This window comes from Hemibagrus wyckioides, linkage group LG19, assembly GCF_019097595.1.
Source record: "Hemibagrus wyckioides isolate EC202008001 linkage group LG19, SWU_Hwy_1.0, whole genome shotgun sequence".
Classification (NCBI taxonomy): Eukaryota; Metazoa; Chordata; class Actinopteri; order Siluriformes; family Bagridae; genus Hemibagrus; species Hemibagrus wyckioides.
This window is the reverse complement of record NC_080728.1, coordinates 12,422,843-12,440,117: the sequence shown is the minus strand read 5'-3', so window position 1 is coordinate 12,440,117 and position 17,275 is coordinate 12,422,843. Positions and strand designations below refer to the sequence as shown.

Genomic DNA, 17,275 nt, shown 5'->3' with positions numbered 1-17,275 from the left:
TCTTGGTCTATCTATTCACCTGTAACTCTGTCTTTTATGTTTATTTATAAGGGATGTTGGGTGGTGGGAGGTGCCAATGCAAAAGGAGGCGATAAAGGTCAATCTATTTTCTGAAATCAGTTTTTAAAACTATTTATTAATAACTTATAATAATAATAATAATAATAATAATAATAATAATAATAATAATAATTATTATTATTATTATTATTATTATTATTATTATTATTATTATTATCTAGGCTGTCATATAAGGTTTGTGTCATTCATAGGCATCATACATATAAAGCATATTCATAGGCATCATACATATAGAGCAGAATTTAATTATATGAAACTTTAGGTACTATTTTGTAGTTTAATGGTAGTGTCATGTAATAATGAATCTTCATTTTCAAGTCCTGGAGTCTTGATGACTAGCATTCTGTTTTGTTTCCTAGTAGGGATCTTTGTGTTCTTTCTCTACATGTGGTGGTTTCCTAGTATGTGCATTCTATGCCATTCTATTTGCAGAGCTTTTCATGTTTGTGGGTAAGCTGTTCCATTGAGGAAATGCTTATACAATAATACTGGTATAAGTTATAATAATACAACATTTTTTCCACTATCTAAATCTATATCAAACAGTACTAAATTGGATCAATCCAATGTCACACATATTTATTATTTATAACTATGTCCAGCAGTCAATTGGTTCTGGATGTCAATTTTTTTGTTTCAAACAACAAAGGAGTTGGGGGTATTTTAATCATTAACTTAAGGGGTATTCTATGTATCATATAGCTGCTGCCTCACAGTTTCAAGGCCCCTTTTTCAATCCTGAGCTCAGGTTACTGTTTATGTGTTCTCCCCATTACCATGTGGGTTTCCTCCAGGTCCTTTGATTTACTTCCACCTCCAAAAACATGCCCGTAGGTGGAATGGCTAAATTAGCAAAATTTCCTGTAGGTGTGAATGAGTGTGTGAATGTGTGTGCAGAGTGACATTTAATGGGCTAGTGTCCCAGCTAGAGTGTATTCCTACCTTGTTCCCAGCGTTCCTGGAATAGACTCTGCATCCACTGCAACCCTGACCAAGAGATTGGTCAATGAAGATGAATAAAAAGATTTTCTAGTATGATATGTGAAAGGGTGACATGTCCTAAACGGTGCCAATCAAACAGATTAACTTTTGAATTTATATATTGAAATGATACACTTCACAGATTTACATTGTAAATTTATATCTTCTTTATTCATAGTGCATACACTTCAACATTTCAGTGTTTCCCTCAATATACACTGATCAGCCGTAACATTATGACCACTGAAAGGTGCCGTGAATAACACTGATTATCTCCATATCATGGCACCTGTTAGTGGGTGGGATTTATTAGGCAGCAAGTGAACATTTTGTCCTTAAAGTTAATGTGTTAGAAGTAGAACAAATGGGCAACCGTAAGGATTTGAGCAAATTGTGATGGCTAGACCTTTGGAGCATCTCCAAAACTGCAGCTCCTGTGGGGTGTTCCTGGTCTGTAGTGGTCAATATCTATCAAAAGGTCCAAGGGAGGTGTTCCAAGGAAGGAACAGTGGTGAACCGATGAGATGGTCATGGACAGCCAAGGCTCATTGATGCACGTGGGGAGTGAAGGCTGGCCCATGTGATCCGATCCAACAGACGAGCTACTGTTGCTCAAATTCCTGAAGAAGTTAATGCTGGTTTTGATTGCAAAAAAAACTGTCTGAATACACAGTGCATTATGGGTCAGGGCTGTTTTGGCAGCAAAAGGGGGACCAACACAATATTATGCAGGTGGTCATAATGGTATGCCTATTGGGTGTAGCTACTGTATATGTACAGTGGTTTCTGGTTATGAAGAATGACAACCAACAATACTGAAAAAACAATTTCTAAACAACTTGTCAGATTTTCCTTTTTAGCAGACAAAGGTGTTGGAGCTGAATTGCTTTCAGATGTGTTTGTATAAATCAGGATATTAGATAATGTCATTTAGATACAAGGTTAAGTAATAGGTACATCATGAAGAAACAAATTGAAATTGAAGGAATAGCTTGGGTTAAAAATTAGGGTTGTTTGTGTCCTTATTACTTAACTACAGGCTAAAATGTAACCTTTCTTCATTGGTTGATGCATTTAGATTTGGATAATGTTCTTACTTAATGGTTTAACTGACATATGAAGAAAAAAAGCATTTTAGTTAGTTATTTATTAAAAGTTATTCATAATTTGTGCATTTGACTTAACGTGCATGATTACTGGAGTTTGTTTAAGGAACAGATTCTAAAGATCCCTTTACTGGCAACTTTCATAAATATTTCTGTGAAATTAGTGAACACCAAATAAAAAATGTGGTACTAATGTTCCAAACAAGTCCAGTACTTAGCATGCTGCATAACATGTTAAACTGTCAACAAAACACAAGAGAGTGTGGGTATTACAGGTTCCTAGTACTTGTGCTTTGCTTTCTATAGCCATATTATTTTTACCACAAACCATACATGGAATGAATCTGTGTTACTGGGTGCTATAGTCATAAAAAGCAGGAATTGCTGTTATATTAGCACTATTTAGTTGTCAGTCTTAAATATATGAATACAAGAATTATTTCTTCAGAATTGCCACAAATAAAAGTGTTTGTATTCTGTAATTAAGTTCAACAGAATGCAATAGGTTTGTACAGTAGTAACACATATTAACAGTATTATCAATCAAGTATAATTTTTTTAGTTCAGTCTAATGTGTTTTTTTAGTTCAGTCTTCAGTGGTTTCATATGCTTAAGTTTCAGTGGTTTCATATGCTTAGGTTTTCATCGCTTTGTGCATTTCATTTCAAATTGGAAAAATTACATAGAAACAGTGATTCAACGAAAATACCACCTGCATGGAGAAATTCTTTCAAAGAAACGGTGACATATATTGCTAGGAAGAATATTAACCAGGTTAAACCAACTCAAATATTTCAGTGTTTCATGTGATTGCATTTCCACAATGTCTGGTCCAGAGAGACTTTTTGCAAATATTACACTTGAATAAATTAGTTATGATCCCTAAATAACAATAGATAAAAAATAACAAATAAAAAATAACAAATTAATAACAAATAGTCTAAAAGATAATTAGAATTAGACTTAGAATTGCTATTGGAAATAGATGTGTACATAGTAAGCCTGTGATTTTAGGTGATTTGTAACAAAAACAAAATTAAAACTAGCTGTCCTAAATATTATCATTCACTTATCAGTCACAGTTTTCATTTGTTTTCCCTTTTTTTTAAAAAAACATTATTTACACTTTATATCAGGGATGTCCAATCTTATCAGTAAAGGGCTAATGTGTAGACATGATTTCATTCCAAATCAAGCAAGAACTACAGCTGATTTCACCTGTTTAATCAGTTAATTTTGTCTTTCAATAGACTTGGATTTGGTTTCTGCTTGATTGGAATGAAAGCCTTCAGCCACAAAGACTGGCCCTTTTTAGATAAGACTGAACCAAAATTAAACAAATCCAACTTGTAAGGCAAAATTGTCAAATGTCAGACATTGTGCAAAAAGACTCTTTACAGGCAAAACCACAAAGCAAAAACCAGAGACATACACCCATGGACAAAATTGTTGGTGGATATTGAAAACTGAATACTGAATATTGACTAATGAATTTGAATTGTGGTTCAACATGGACCACAGAAAGATAAGGAAAGTGTTGTCTCAGGAGATTAGAAGGAAAATTATAGACATGCATGTTAAAGGTAAAGGTTATAAGCATCTTGATGTTCTTGTGACTGCAGTTGCACATATTATTCAAAGTCCACAGGACTGTAGTCAAAAACTGATGACAAATTGAAGAGACAGACAATACGAATGGTTATCAAAGAGCCCAGAACAACTTCCAAAAAGATTAGAGGTGAACTCCACAGTCAACAAGATAATGACCCAAAACATGCAGCTAAAATACCCAAGAATGGCTAAGAACAAAACGCTGGACTTTTCCAAAGTGGCCTTTTATGAGTCCTGATCTAAATCCTATAGAACATCTGTGGAAAGGGCTAAAACATGCAGCCTGGAGAAGGCAGCCTTCAAACCTGAGACAGCTGGAGCAGTTTGCACATAAAGAATGGGCCGATATACCTGTTGACAGGTGCAGAAGAGTTACAGAAATCACCTGATTGCACTGATTGCCTCAAAAGGCTGTGCAACTAAATATTAAGTTAAGGGTACCATCATTTTTGACCAGGCCAATTTCACTAGTTTGTTTTTTTTTAATGCTTCTGTCGAACCACAATTCAAAAGCAACGTCTGATTTTCATTTGTCAATTTTCAGTATTTTTTTATGTATTATTACTTTTGTGAGTTTCAAGTTATTTCAGTGACCATTGTGGGTTTTCCTTTCTTTAATGAAAGGGTACCAACAATTTTGTCCATGTGTGTAATACATGAGGCTTGGTAAAGTCAGGTACAACACATGTTTACTTCACAGTGAATTTGTGTGAGTCCTTTATGTAGGGACTGCTGTGATTTGTGACAGGTATGCATGATTAAAAGTCTGGTGACTGTGAACATGACAGTGTTCATCTGTATGCCACAGTGTGCTCTAGAAGTTCTCCAGGATACAGGATACAGGAGATGGCCTGATACAAATCTGTTATGTACTGTATATGTATTGCATATAATCCTTAGGGATGTAATGGGCCATAGAAGTAGTGATCTTTATTATATTTAATAATAATAAAAAGAAATCAGCTTCTGTTTTAGATCACACTCAGATTTCAATTAAATCCAAATACATATACAGATACCTAAATGTAACTGGAAATTTCACTGCAGTCTAAATAAAAATTGCAAGTAAATATACACTATATTGCAATAAAAAAAATGTGAACAGTTGACCATCAAGCCCATATGTGCTCTTTGACCATTCCATTTAAGATTTAGCCCCTCAGCTATTGTTACAATAACCTTTATTCCACTCTTCTTTGATACTTTGAGGGGAAAAAATCCTAATGAAAACAAATTTGCCCATATATAACTGTACTACAATATTATGTGGTATTTAAAACATTTACAATTAGGCATTTGCTTTAATACTCCTGTCTGGTTGTATGTTAGTACACTGTCAAGTTGTTTGTGTTATAGCACCATCTACTGCCTTTCTGCATTGCACTGATTAAACCAGAAGTATTCAAACTCTGGGGTACTTTCGGCCTTGGCCTGCACAACAGCTGTTCCTGTAGCCAACTGGGGCACTGGCTTGGCCAGCTTCACCTTACACAACATGACTCTTCACCTACAATGAGGTGCTGTTGTTTGGGGCCTCAGTTTTGCCCTTGGCATGTTGCAGCCTAAGATGTTGTGTGCACCAGTTGGTCCACTGTGGCAACCCCTCACCACTGCTGTAGGGAGCAGCCGAAAGATCAACAACAACATGTTGCAGCCTAAGGCAAGGAGCTGTTACTGCAAACAGTTGGGCTATTATCTGTTCATCAAGCACATCTTGATGTGATTCTGAGATGTGAGGTGTTGGAGGTACTGTATGTTTATTATTGTGTGGAAATTATGTATATTGTATCTTCTGTGAATTACGAACACAAGTAGACAAAATAAATGACAATTTTATCATACACAAATACAGTGCATAGATTATAATTCCTTTTAAACTTCCAGATACAGTTTACTGAGGAACCCAAATCCTATTCCTCCCTTCATAAAATAAGCCACAAGCTGTGGCAGGTAAACCTGTCTAAAGTATGTTTGGGCAATAAAGTCAGTATTAATTTAAAAAATACATTAGGCCCAGAGAATTTAATCCAGGCTAATGCAGCATTAAACAGTATTAACACAACAAGCAGAGCAAGACATTTGTTTACTCAAATTTGTTCCACTCTTTAAAGCAGACTGGACTTTGACCATTAAGTAATCCACCCACTTTTTGCTCAGCCAGTGACAAATGCTGATTATAATCCACAAACTGTGATTGTGTAGCAGTCATAGGCTGAATATAAAAGAAAATGGCTTCCTAATCCGTATAGAAAGTACAGTGTATAGGACACAATGCTGGAGACTGCAAAGGAAACCCACACAGACACTGAAGGAGTATGTTCAGACAGGATCCTGAGCTCAGAATCAAGCCAAGGACCCTAAAACTGTGAGATGGCAAAGCTGCTCCTTTCCAAGTGTGCAATTTTTAATTACACTGCAATGTAAAATATGCCTTTGGTGCAGAAGTATAGCACAAGAAGAGATGGCCTACATGTCATTTCCACTTTCATAGAAATGCTGAACACCACAAATTTCCATAATGCTTTATAGACAGTAGAGACGTATGATTGTGTTCCTGCAGCATCTGCTTTATTTTAGAAAAGTCAAATTTGGAGTAGCTTATTGCCTACACTGCAAAATGTAAATATGAGCTATGATTCATTTATGAGATTTGTGAAGCAGATGCAGTCTACAAAAGCTTTATGAGAAATCAGATTGTCAGATCGATGTCAACATCCAGAAGAAAGTACTCTGATAGTTTGCATCCCACTCTTTTTTTTTCCAGACTGTCGTTATTAATGTCCTCCTTTAACACAGAACTCTATGGCTACACCCTATGCAAGTGGCATATACATATGTGTTTTGTGTCTTTTAGTCTACGATTTTATGTGTTTAAAAGTAAGTAAAGTAAATAACAGCTTCTGATGACTGTTACCTATAATTTACTGTCTGACTGCTTCATAGCGCAAATTGGCAAGGCATCTATTACAGGCTTGCTCTGGTTCTAAACATCTCAATCTGGCAACCCTGCAAAGCGCCTGCGCGGTGCGGTTTCTGAAACGTGTTAGAGCACTTCACGGCGCTAAAAACCGCCCTGGATTTATTCCCTTTAACTGCAGAATGGTCACTGAGTGATCCGAGGCGACATGGATCTAAAATCTGAGCTGCTCAAGTCCATCTGGTACGCGTTCACCTCGCTGGAGGCCGAGGGCAGCGGCAAAGTATCCAAGTCCCAGTTGAAGGTAAGAGACCACCTCGGTGTACTTTTTGCCATAGGGGTTAAAACACACAAAAAGCCCTTAACGTTATCAAGGACTGTAAATATGGTTCGCCTGATAATGATCCCTGCCCACATACTTCATACTACATCATTCTTGACTAAACATCCAAAACTGCATTCTAGAGTACTGTAGAGAACAGTCTCAGAAATAAAGATAGTAAACTGCACTGTTCCTGGTTTGGTGGGTTTGTGCAGTGAAGGGTGTTTGCTCTGTGGCTTTATCTTACTTAGGAAAGTGCATATGGTGTACCTTTAATTAGGCACAATATATGCATAGTAAAGTTACAAAAAACGTCCCATTAATAGCACCACCCCAACAAGGAAAAGTACAGTTATATCTGACAATGTATGCAATAATTGTTTACCACTTTTTTTCTGCTCTCTTGCTTGGATTACAAATATGGCCATGTAGGTTTATTTGATTTGAGCAACAAGTTGTAAATGTGTATTCTATACAGTGCATGCCCATATAGTGCACACACATACTGCACCAAAGTATCTAGTCCAATAGGATAATGTCTTAATTCAGCATGTGTATGTGTTAAATGTGTTTGTTTGTTTTTTTAAAACCATTGTTATCCTATCAAAATCCACATAAAAGTACTTAATACACAAATACAAATAAACGGCTATACAAAAGCACTGAACGATGGTCATCCCAGCGGTGTCTGTGGAATCTTTCATGTTGGAACACATCCTTATATAACCCCATGCTTAGAAAATGAAGCAACAACAGGCAGCTGTCCTGACACGCTGTTTGCAAAGCAAAGATCACTTTTTCTCTTAACAGACATAGGGAAGAGAATTCCACTTCTCATTCCTCTCATTTCAGCAATGTGCTTGTCAGCTGATTGTTTTGCACACCTTTGCTCCTCGGTGTAATATCTCTATTTCAACTGTATTATGATCCCATGAATAGACCAGATTATTGTCTCAGCCTGTCTCTACAAATAGTCCAAAAAAAGGAAACAGAATGATTGATCAATTTAATGCTCTTTTCCTTTTTGTGTATGTCACAGGTGCTGTCTCACAATTTATACACAGCTCTGAACATTCCTCATGACCCTGTTGCCTTAGAGGAACATTTCAAGGATAATGACAATGGACCTGTCTCTGATAATGGCTATATGCCTTACCTCAACAAGTACATTCTGGCAAAGGTAACCACCCACCCACCCACCTGTCTGTCTGTCTGTCTGTCTGTCTGTCTGTCTGTCTGTCTGTCTGTCCATATATATATATATATATATATATATATATATATATATATATATATATATATATATATATATATATATATATATATATATATGACTGTAATTTCCTGTTTACCAAGTTGGTGCCTGTACTTAAGAGTTGCAACAATTTGTGGTTGTTAAGCTGATAATCTACTTACATACATGCATAAAATGTCCTTTTGAGTGGAATTTGCGAAAGAAAATACTTGACTGTATTTGGCTTTTGTTAATGTTTAGGCAACTGAGGGTACGTTTAATAAGGAGACGTTTGATGAGCTGTGCTGGATGATGACAGCCAAGAAAAACTTCAAGCCCAGCATTCAGCAGGGGGTGTGTTCCCAAAGAGACTGCTTCAAGCTCTTCTGTCTTTTTAACCTTCTCTCAGAGAATCGTTATCCTCTTGTCATCATCCAACCTGAGGTAGGTGCTATATAGTATACAGAGGAAAACCACAAGTGATAAAATGCTAATAATCACAGGTGATTATTATAAGAAGTTAAATGATATAGGATCAGCTTCCGTCAGTCCATGCAATTATGTTTACTAGACGTAGAATCTGGAAACACTGTTCTTAGATCCTAGATGTGTGGGGGTTTTATCTCTTAAATATAAAATAATAAAAATTATATCTGGAAAGTGTAAGGTGCAATGTAATAAGATCCAGTGAATGACAGTGCATGAGTGACTTATGGGCCTGATGTGTAACTCATTTGAATCTTCTGCAACATTATTGTCAGGAAGGAAGTTGAAGAGGAGTAAAAACAGAAGCACAGTCATAAGGCTTCCTGATGATTACACATGTATCTATGCTTGCAATCTACCAAAACCCTCAACTTTCATGTTGTGCAAAAAAGGCCATGATGTGCAAAAACATTTAATTAGAATTTTAAAGAAAATTGCAAAACCTCAACCTCGATTTGTAAACGGTTGCATTAGAGTGATTTCATATGTCTTGCTATATTTGCAGTAGCAATTAAATGGCACATTTATCTATCTATCTATCTATCTATCTATCTATCTATCTATCTATCTATCTATCTATCTATCTATCTATCTATCTATATGAATGATGTTTGTTTATATATATATATATATATATATATATATATATATATATATATATATATATATATATACACTATATTGCCAAAAGTATTCGCTCACCCATCCAAATAATCAGAATCAGGTGTTCCAATCACTTCCATGGTCACAGGTGTATAAAATCAAGCACCTAGGCATGCAGACTGTTTTTACAAACATTTGTGAAAGAATGGGTCGCTCTCAGGAGCTCAGTGAATTCCAGCGTGGAACTGTGATAGGATGCCACCTGTGCAACAAATCCAGTCATGAAATTTCCTCGCTCCTAAATATTCCACAGTCAACTGTCAGCTGTATTATAAGAACGTGGAAGTGTTTGGGAACGACAGCAACTCAGCCACGAAGTGGTAGGCCACGTAAACTGACGGGGCGGGGTCAGCGGATGCTGAGGCGCATAGTGCGAAGAGATCGCCAACTTTCTGCAGAGTCAATCGCTACAGACCTCCAAACTTCATGTGGCCTTCAGATTAGCTCAAGAACAGTGCGCAGAGAGCTTCATGGAATGGGTTTCCATGGCCGAGCAGCTGCATCCAAGCCATACATCACCAAGTGCAATGCAAAGCGTCGGATGCAGTGGTGTAAAGCACGCCGCAACTGGACTCTAGAGCAGTGGAGACGCGTTCTCTGGAGTGACGAATCGCGCTTCTCCATCTGGCGATCTGATGGACGAGTCTGGGTTTGGCAGTTGCCAGGAGAACGGTACTTGTCTGACTGCATTGTGCCAAGTGTAAAGTTTGGTGGAGGGGGGATTATGGTGTGGGGTTGTTTTTCAGGAGCTGGGCTTGGCCCCTTAGTTCCAGTGAAAGGAACTCTGAATGCTTCAGCATACCAAGACATTTTGGACAATTCCATGCTCTCAACTTTGTGGGAACAGTTTGGAGCTGGCCCCTTCCTCTTCCAACATGACTGTGCACCAGTGCACAAAGCAAGGTCCATAAAGACATGGATGACAGAGTCTGGTGTGGATGAACTTGACTGGCCTGCACAGAGTCCTGACCTCAACCCGATAGAACACCTTTGGGATGAATTAGAGCGGAGACTGAGAGCCAGGCCTTCTCGTCCAACATCAGTGTGTGACCTCACAAATGCGCTTCTGGAAGAATGGTCAAAAATTCCCATAAACACACTCCTAAACCTTGTGGACAGCCTTCCCAGAAGAGTTGAAGCTGTTATAGCTGCAAAGGGTGGACCGACGTCATATTGAACCCTATGGATTAGGAATGGGATGTCACTTAAGTTCATATGCGAGTCAAGGCAGGTGAGCGAATACTTTTGGCAATATAGTGTATGAATGATGTTTATGCCCTCAGCTGGAGTATCTGCTGAAGAAGATCTCTACTGCTATGAGCCAGGAGTGGGACGGGAAGAGACTGGAGGATCTGCTATCCCAGGATCCTTCTTTACAGGATGGCATGATTGTGTGGATGTTTTTGGAGCATCTCAGTGCAGGGAACCTTATGAGGGTGGATTGTAAGGAGGCCTTTAGCCTGGCACTGGATGACATCTTCATGGAGATGTACCACAATGTGCTGAAGAAGGTGAACATCTAATTAGGAAGGCTTACACGATTGTTACTAAACAGTGATAATGAGAATGAGAACAAAATGCAAGTTTATTAGTTTTTTATTACAACACAGAATTTTTAATGAGATTGGTCAGAAGCTGTTGATTAATTTTCTATAATATTAGCTCTGCCAGTGGTTTCAGCTGTATTTCGTATGACAGGTTTATGCCAATAAGCAAATTTCAATTGATTTCTATAGTTATGGCTCATTCATAGGGACTTATATGAGGGGAACTTCACATAATATAAGACTAATAATAAACATTTTTAAAAGCTGTTGTTAATCAATGAAGAATACCTTACAATCATTAATATGTTTGTTTTTTTGTAATTGGTTTTCTGTATAGAGAGGAGCAATAAAGCTGTTTCATTAAGTGAAGCACAGGGAAGTCATCAGGACAGTGCACTTTGTACTCTAATGTGTAAATGTACAATTAAAAGAGATAATAAAAAACTTTCACAATTATCTAATAAAAAATATGACCTGTAGTTCAATTAAATAAATAAGTAATTATTACTAATTTATTTCTAACATAATTTTAATGAAGTAAAAATAAATGAAGTTATTTTTAAGCTAAATTATGTTTTTTTTTTTTTGTTCTGAATTTTTTAGGAATTCTATAGTTTTGTTTTCCGTATCTCCTGTCTTATCTGAGATAAAGTAATATGGGTACTGACTGAAGTTTCTTATTTTCTCTTTCTTTTAGGGTTACATGCTGAAAAAGGGGCATGTACGTAGGAATTGGCATGAGCGCTGGTTTGTGCTTAAGCCAGGAAGCTTAACCTACTATATTAGTGAGGACCAGAAAGAAAAGAAGGGAGAGGTCCAGCTGGATGGAAGTTGCGTTGTAGAAGTGAGAGTCATGTGGCTCTGTTCTATTTCAAATCAGTTTATTTTTTTCCCACATATACCTTTGATAGTTAAGAGAACAAAATGATCAATGATGGGCTCAAGTTTTGTTTTGTTTTGTTCATTTGGACAAAATTTCAATAATGGTAGAAGATGAGATATAGTAAGTGAAACTTCTCTAGCTCTAGATCTTTTTTAAAAAGCTAATATTTTCATCTGTGAAAATTTTTAGGAGTATTTTACTTTGATGTCACAGTTATTTCTAGCAGTAACAGTGTCTGTTAATTTTTTAGAAATTCCTTATCATTTGTTAATGTAATTATAATGCAGATTTTTTAAAAATGTTGTTCATTTTCACTTTTGTGCACATTTGGGTCAAGCAGGAGAATATCTGTATGTTTGGGGTTTTTTTTCAGTGAACATTTCGTATTTCTAAATTATTTCACTTCTAATTTTTAGAAGTGTTTTAATGAATAAATCCACTTGGTGAGGAACCATTTTTGTAAAGATTCACAGCTCACAGACTGGCTACAAAGATTTCTACTGTCGATTTGTATAAAATTAAATGTGTTAAAATCACAGGGATAAATCTAGACAGCTAAGCATTATGTAGGGCTAATAATTGTTTGATGTTTCTGGCAGACCATACCCGATAAAGAAGGGAAACGCTGTTTATTCTGTATGAAGACTCCTGGCAGGACATATGAGATTAGTGCTTCAGATCAGAAACAGAGAGTGGAATGGATTCAAGGTGAGTGGTTACACCTAAGCCTTTCTGGCTAAATCTGTTTAAATATTTTCTAAAAATTGAATTTGTGGTTAAGAGAACACACAATAGTGTAAGTGAGACACAATTTTTCTAATATTTTTACAATCCAATGTTTGGATCAGTCTGCCTCACTCTGTGTTCTGTGTATGTGCACTAGCTGTTCAGACAGCCATCCGTTTGAAGACAGAGGGGAAGAGCTCAATGCATCAGGAGCTAAAGCTGCGTAGACGAGAGCAACGGGAGAACAGCCAGAACAGTCAGAGAAGCGAGAACCAGAGCAGCCAGAGTGAACATAGTGCTGAAGATGAGGAGCCCAGTTCTGTAACACAACACGGAGAAATAGAGAACAAGGAACCAGACATGGAAATTATAGACATCATCCAGGTAGAAGAGAGGGAATAAATAGACATAAGTGATACTGCTCAAGCTTTTGAGGTTACTAATTTAGTGTGTTTTAGCAACACCTGGAAATGGAGGTGCAGCGGAAAAAGGAGGATGCATGGGTGAAAGAGAAGCAGAAGGAGAGACAAGAAGAGCTGGAGAGACAGCTGAAAGAAGCAAACGAGGTAAGACACAGATCTGTTTTTTCACAGTTTTAGTACAGCATGTTGTTTTAAACAATTTCTCTTGCAACCAGAGAAGGAAATATGATATATTTTTGATAGCAATAATGTCTATTTACTTGAATGCATTTCTAAATGTTCTGGCTGATGGTGTGCTGGTTGCTGCCCAGGACAGAGAGAACATGGTGGCTGCATTGACTAAAATGGAAAGGGAGGTACAGCAGCAAAAGAAGAGGATCCAAGAGCTAGAACTCACACAACAGAAACTGGAGGAGGCTCTCAACACACAGATTCAGGCCCGCTTAGAGGATGAGAAAGTCCGACATGAGCTTGAGAGGTCAGTCACAGGCACTTCTTTTCTCCCAACACATCAAGCTGATGTTGAAATCAGGCCAACATGGCCTGTTCATGATCACCACCCATCATCTTAACATCTAAAAAAAAGCCTCAGGCTTTTTGTGAAATGTTGCACATACACCACAAATACCACAGATGATGACCAGCATCTTGCAACATAGCAAGAATGGCAATAGTTAGAGGTGGCAGTTGTCCAACTTGTATTTTATTCTAGTATATATTTCTATATATAATTTTTTTTTTTAACCAAATATATTCATTGTTATATTTCATTGTTTTTTGTATTATCTTGATCAAGCTTACATAAGAATTCTTAAGGTCTTTATTTATATTCAACCACAGAAATCAACTAGGCCTAGCATTACAGAAAAACAAAACTTTTCTAACAAATCCCATTTAATTATATTAAACAATTTTTCAATTTGGTATGCCACCTACCAGCTCTCAAGATAGGACATGATTTGACCTGTGTGTGCACCATTTGGTTCACACAGAAAGGCTAAGAAAAAGAAGGTAACTGTGTCTCACTTGTGCAATGCCTGAACCCACTGGGCTAGTTTTAAACTTTGTGGGGGATTTGAGTTATATTTGGGGTGGGAATTTTGCTGAAACCTGGCAACCCTGCTTGCAAACTTAAAACTGTTGCTTTCAAGCTTTTCATAAAAGTAAAAAACTCATGGTTGCACAACTTATTTGTTGTATCCTGAGGGGTGAAATACATTTTGCATGTTTACACCTAGTATCACTTTAAAGATTTTTAGTTAGCTTTCTAAAAAAAAAAAAAGCTATCTGTATCCATATTTATATTAGTTTAGAGCACATTATCTACTCATTCTGACTGATTTATTCTATACTCTTTTACATTCCTAGTGCATATACATGTGTTTGTGTGTCTCCCAGGCTATTGGAAGAAGAAAGGAAGAAGCTGATTGAATTGATGGACAGTCAGAGGCACTTGGAAACTCCTGATTATGCAATAACAACCCAGGAGAAAACACCTGAGCCCCAAAAAGATGAGGATAACCTACTCTCTCCTGCATCCCCTGTGATTCCTCCATCTTCAAGCCCCCAGTTAATAACGTGTACATCCCAGGCCCTTGCAGAAACAGTGGAGACACATCACCACAATGTGGAGGTATTTAAACAATGCTGAGTAAAGAGAAGGGATGGGAAATAAGTAGACTCTGCCTCTTTCAGGCAAGAACAAGTGTAATTTCTTAATTTCTCTCATTATGTAGAACGTTCCTGAGAATCTTTCTAAAGCACATATGAGACAATGGAATGTCCAGCTCAACTGCCTTATGAAGCCGATCACACCAGCAGGTAACAAATTCACACAGAGAACTGTAAGGCAGATATTTGAATTTCTGTTTCACTTAGACAAATATTGTATTTGTTGTTAGAATCTGCTGTACTCAGGAAGCCCACAGATTGTAAAGTATTAAATTGGAAATTTTGAGTAGAGAGGAAAACAAAAGGGATAATAAACAAGAAAATTGTCCAGGACAGGTGGCCCAGTGTATTAACTTATCACTGAGATCCTATTTGTTCGCTATTTGAACTCTCCCAGACTCAACACATGATTTAACTGTTAATGTTAAGTAAAATATGCTTTTTCCCCTCATCCATGTGTAGACAAGATGGAGCGTCTAACAGTGAGGTCAAACTATCCCAAACGTGGTCAGGCGCTCACCAGTACAGAGTTCATTGTGAAGTACCAATCAACCGTCACTGAAACAGAATCCTCCAACAGCCAGTTACGAAAGAGAGAAGAGGATGTGGGCACACAAGAACTAATCACTGCATGTCAAGTTGAGGAACCAAAGAAAACCAGAGAACAGGCTGAGCATAGCAATGACTTTGCATATTGACTCACTGACACAAGCCGAAAAAGTAAACTTTTTGTGACATTTGTTATTGTTTGTAGCAGCCTTACACATGAATATCAACTATACATGTAAATGTATTAAAATGTAGATGTACATACAATATATTATTTGCAAAAATGTTGGTAATCTACAGTTAATCTACAGTAAAGACTGTGTGTGTGTATGTGTGTTTGTGTGTGTGTTTAATGCAAATGGATAACACCAATAAATGGATAACACATAATGCAATGTTTTTATTTTATTATTTATTTCCCACCATACATTCTGTCCTGTTGACAATTCCAAACATTGTTATCTATAGTTATTTTACTAAACTCATGAAATGAATTTAAAAATAATATTTGTATGAAGCAATACAATGTGTAAATAATTAATTAAAAAAAACTATAAAATGACCACTGGTTTGCTCAAACATTGTCTTCCTTTAGCTATATTCTTGTGTGTACATAGTCTGGTGCATGTTGTATACTGCATATTTACTACACCAGCAGATATATCTATTTGAGCAAATTATACCGTTCTAGCTATACAGAACAATCTAACAGTGAGGACTGAACTCAGTTCTACTGCTTTCTCCCCCTGGTAAAGAATGTTATTAGCTTAAGAGAGGATGAGTATGACATATGACATAGAAGAAATAATAGATAATTGTGATTTAACGCACTGAATTCTTTGCTTGCTATTCATCTTTTATTTCTTCTGTTCTCTCTTCTATGCTTCTGTTTTGTTGTACCTTAGTTCCCTTTCCTAATTCTGTGGATGACCAGTAGAGGGGGAACTTGCTTTGAAAGTTCAGGCCTTGTGATATTCTAAGTCATTGTATACCTAAAACCTTGGTCCCTATTGTCCCTTATGTGCCATTCTACTCAAAATAAGTCCTTAAACCATTAGAGATTAAGTTAGATTAAGTTTCCACAGCTACTCGTTCACTTCAAAAGATCCAACGAAATAAAACAAGTGGGTTCCAAAATAGCAAAAAATATTTCCTAAGTCCTGTCAATTTCTTTGTGCTGCTGATTATGTGATGCTGATCATGACAACCACTCTCTCAAACAAACATTTCTTTAGTGCTGAACGTTGAAACTATTCATGCCGTCCATATTTGGTTCTGTGGATGCTGGCGACTGAGTGGAACTCAGTCTGCAAGACATCACTCCCAGCCACAAAGATGAATGATGGCCTTCTGTGCTGGTTTTGGGTAATAATCAATAGCATGACTGTAAATGATCTTTGTGAAACAGTCGTGGTTTGTGATTTTCCAAAATCTGATCTTTTCCCGTAGAGTTTGGAATCTTTCTGTTTATAAAGCTAAATCTTCTTGCAAATGTCTGTTACATGTGCTAGCTTTAACACCTGAGTTTTTCCATACATGCTTATAAACATTACTTACTGCTTTAGAAGATTTACAAGAATGCTGTAGAGTAGTAGATGTGTTACCCTCAGTCAGTGTTATAATTAGCATCAGACATTCGCATTTGTGGTAGCTCAAATATACAAGCTTCTAAAGATTACACGCGCATTACAATCCAATGCAGAGCCTTGACTGTGTCCAGAAAAACAAACATTCAATTTGGCCTTTTGAAAACTTAGATTCTTAAGGTAGCTCCAGAAATTCTTGCTATGAAGTGTATAGTTGTGGTAGACATAGACAACACTGAACTGATTCAATCTGTTGTTGTAAACATGCAACACTATCTGGGTGGGTCCCTTCATTTTGAGGCAAACAAGAGAGCATGTTTTAGAGCCAGACATCTCTAGTGACAGACTTGATTGCAAGTTGGCGACATGTAAGCTCGAATGTCACAGGCACTCTTCTGAGAAAAGGAGCAGTGACAGAATATAAACACAAGGATAATTGTTCCTTAGCAATCAGCCCTATATTACAATAGGATTCTAGAAAAAAAAAGTC

At 37.0% G+C, this 17,275-nt stretch overlaps 1 protein-coding gene across 2 annotated transcripts; it reads left to right on the top strand.

Annotated features, from left to right (window-relative positions):
- The first annotated feature begins 5,990 nt into the window (after positions 1–5,990).
- def6c (DEF6 guanine nucleotide exchange factor c) lies at positions 5,991–15,662 on the top strand. Of its 2 annotated transcripts, none has more exons than XM_058417672.1 (13): positions 5,991–6,144; positions 6,878–7,000; positions 8,058–8,198; positions 8,514–8,696; positions 10,685–10,912; positions 11,646–11,792; positions 12,431–12,539; positions 12,715–12,941; positions 13,016–13,123; positions 13,291–13,457; positions 14,378–14,612; positions 14,716–14,800; positions 15,113–15,662. In XM_058417672.1, the coding sequence occupies exons 2-13, from the start codon at positions 6,905–6,907 to the stop codon at positions 15,346–15,348; spliced, it is 1,962 nt and encodes a 653-aa protein (XP_058273655.1). In that variant the 5' UTR covers positions 5,991–6,144; positions 6,878–6,904; the 3' UTR covers positions 15,349–15,662. The 2 variants fall into 2 exon arrangements, with proteins under 2 accessions (XP_058273655.1, XP_058273656.1); XM_058417673.1 differs by lacking the exon at positions 5,991–6,144 and adding an exon at positions 6,154–6,172.
- Positions 15,663–17,275: the final 1,613 nt, after the last annotated feature.

Coding starts and splice junctions, on each gene's coding strand:
- def6c (XM_058417672.1), top strand. CDS start 6,905: ATGGATCTAAAATCTGAGCTGCTCAAGTCCATCTGGTACGCGTTCACC. Junction 12,540..12,714: donor GAGAGTGGAATGGATTCAAG/GTGAGTGGTTAC, acceptor TATGTGCACTAG/CTGTTCAGACAGCCATCCGT. Junction 13,458..14,377: donor GTCCGACATGAGCTTGAGAG/GTCAGTCACAGG, acceptor TGTGTCTCCCAG/GCTATTGGAAGAAGAAAGGA.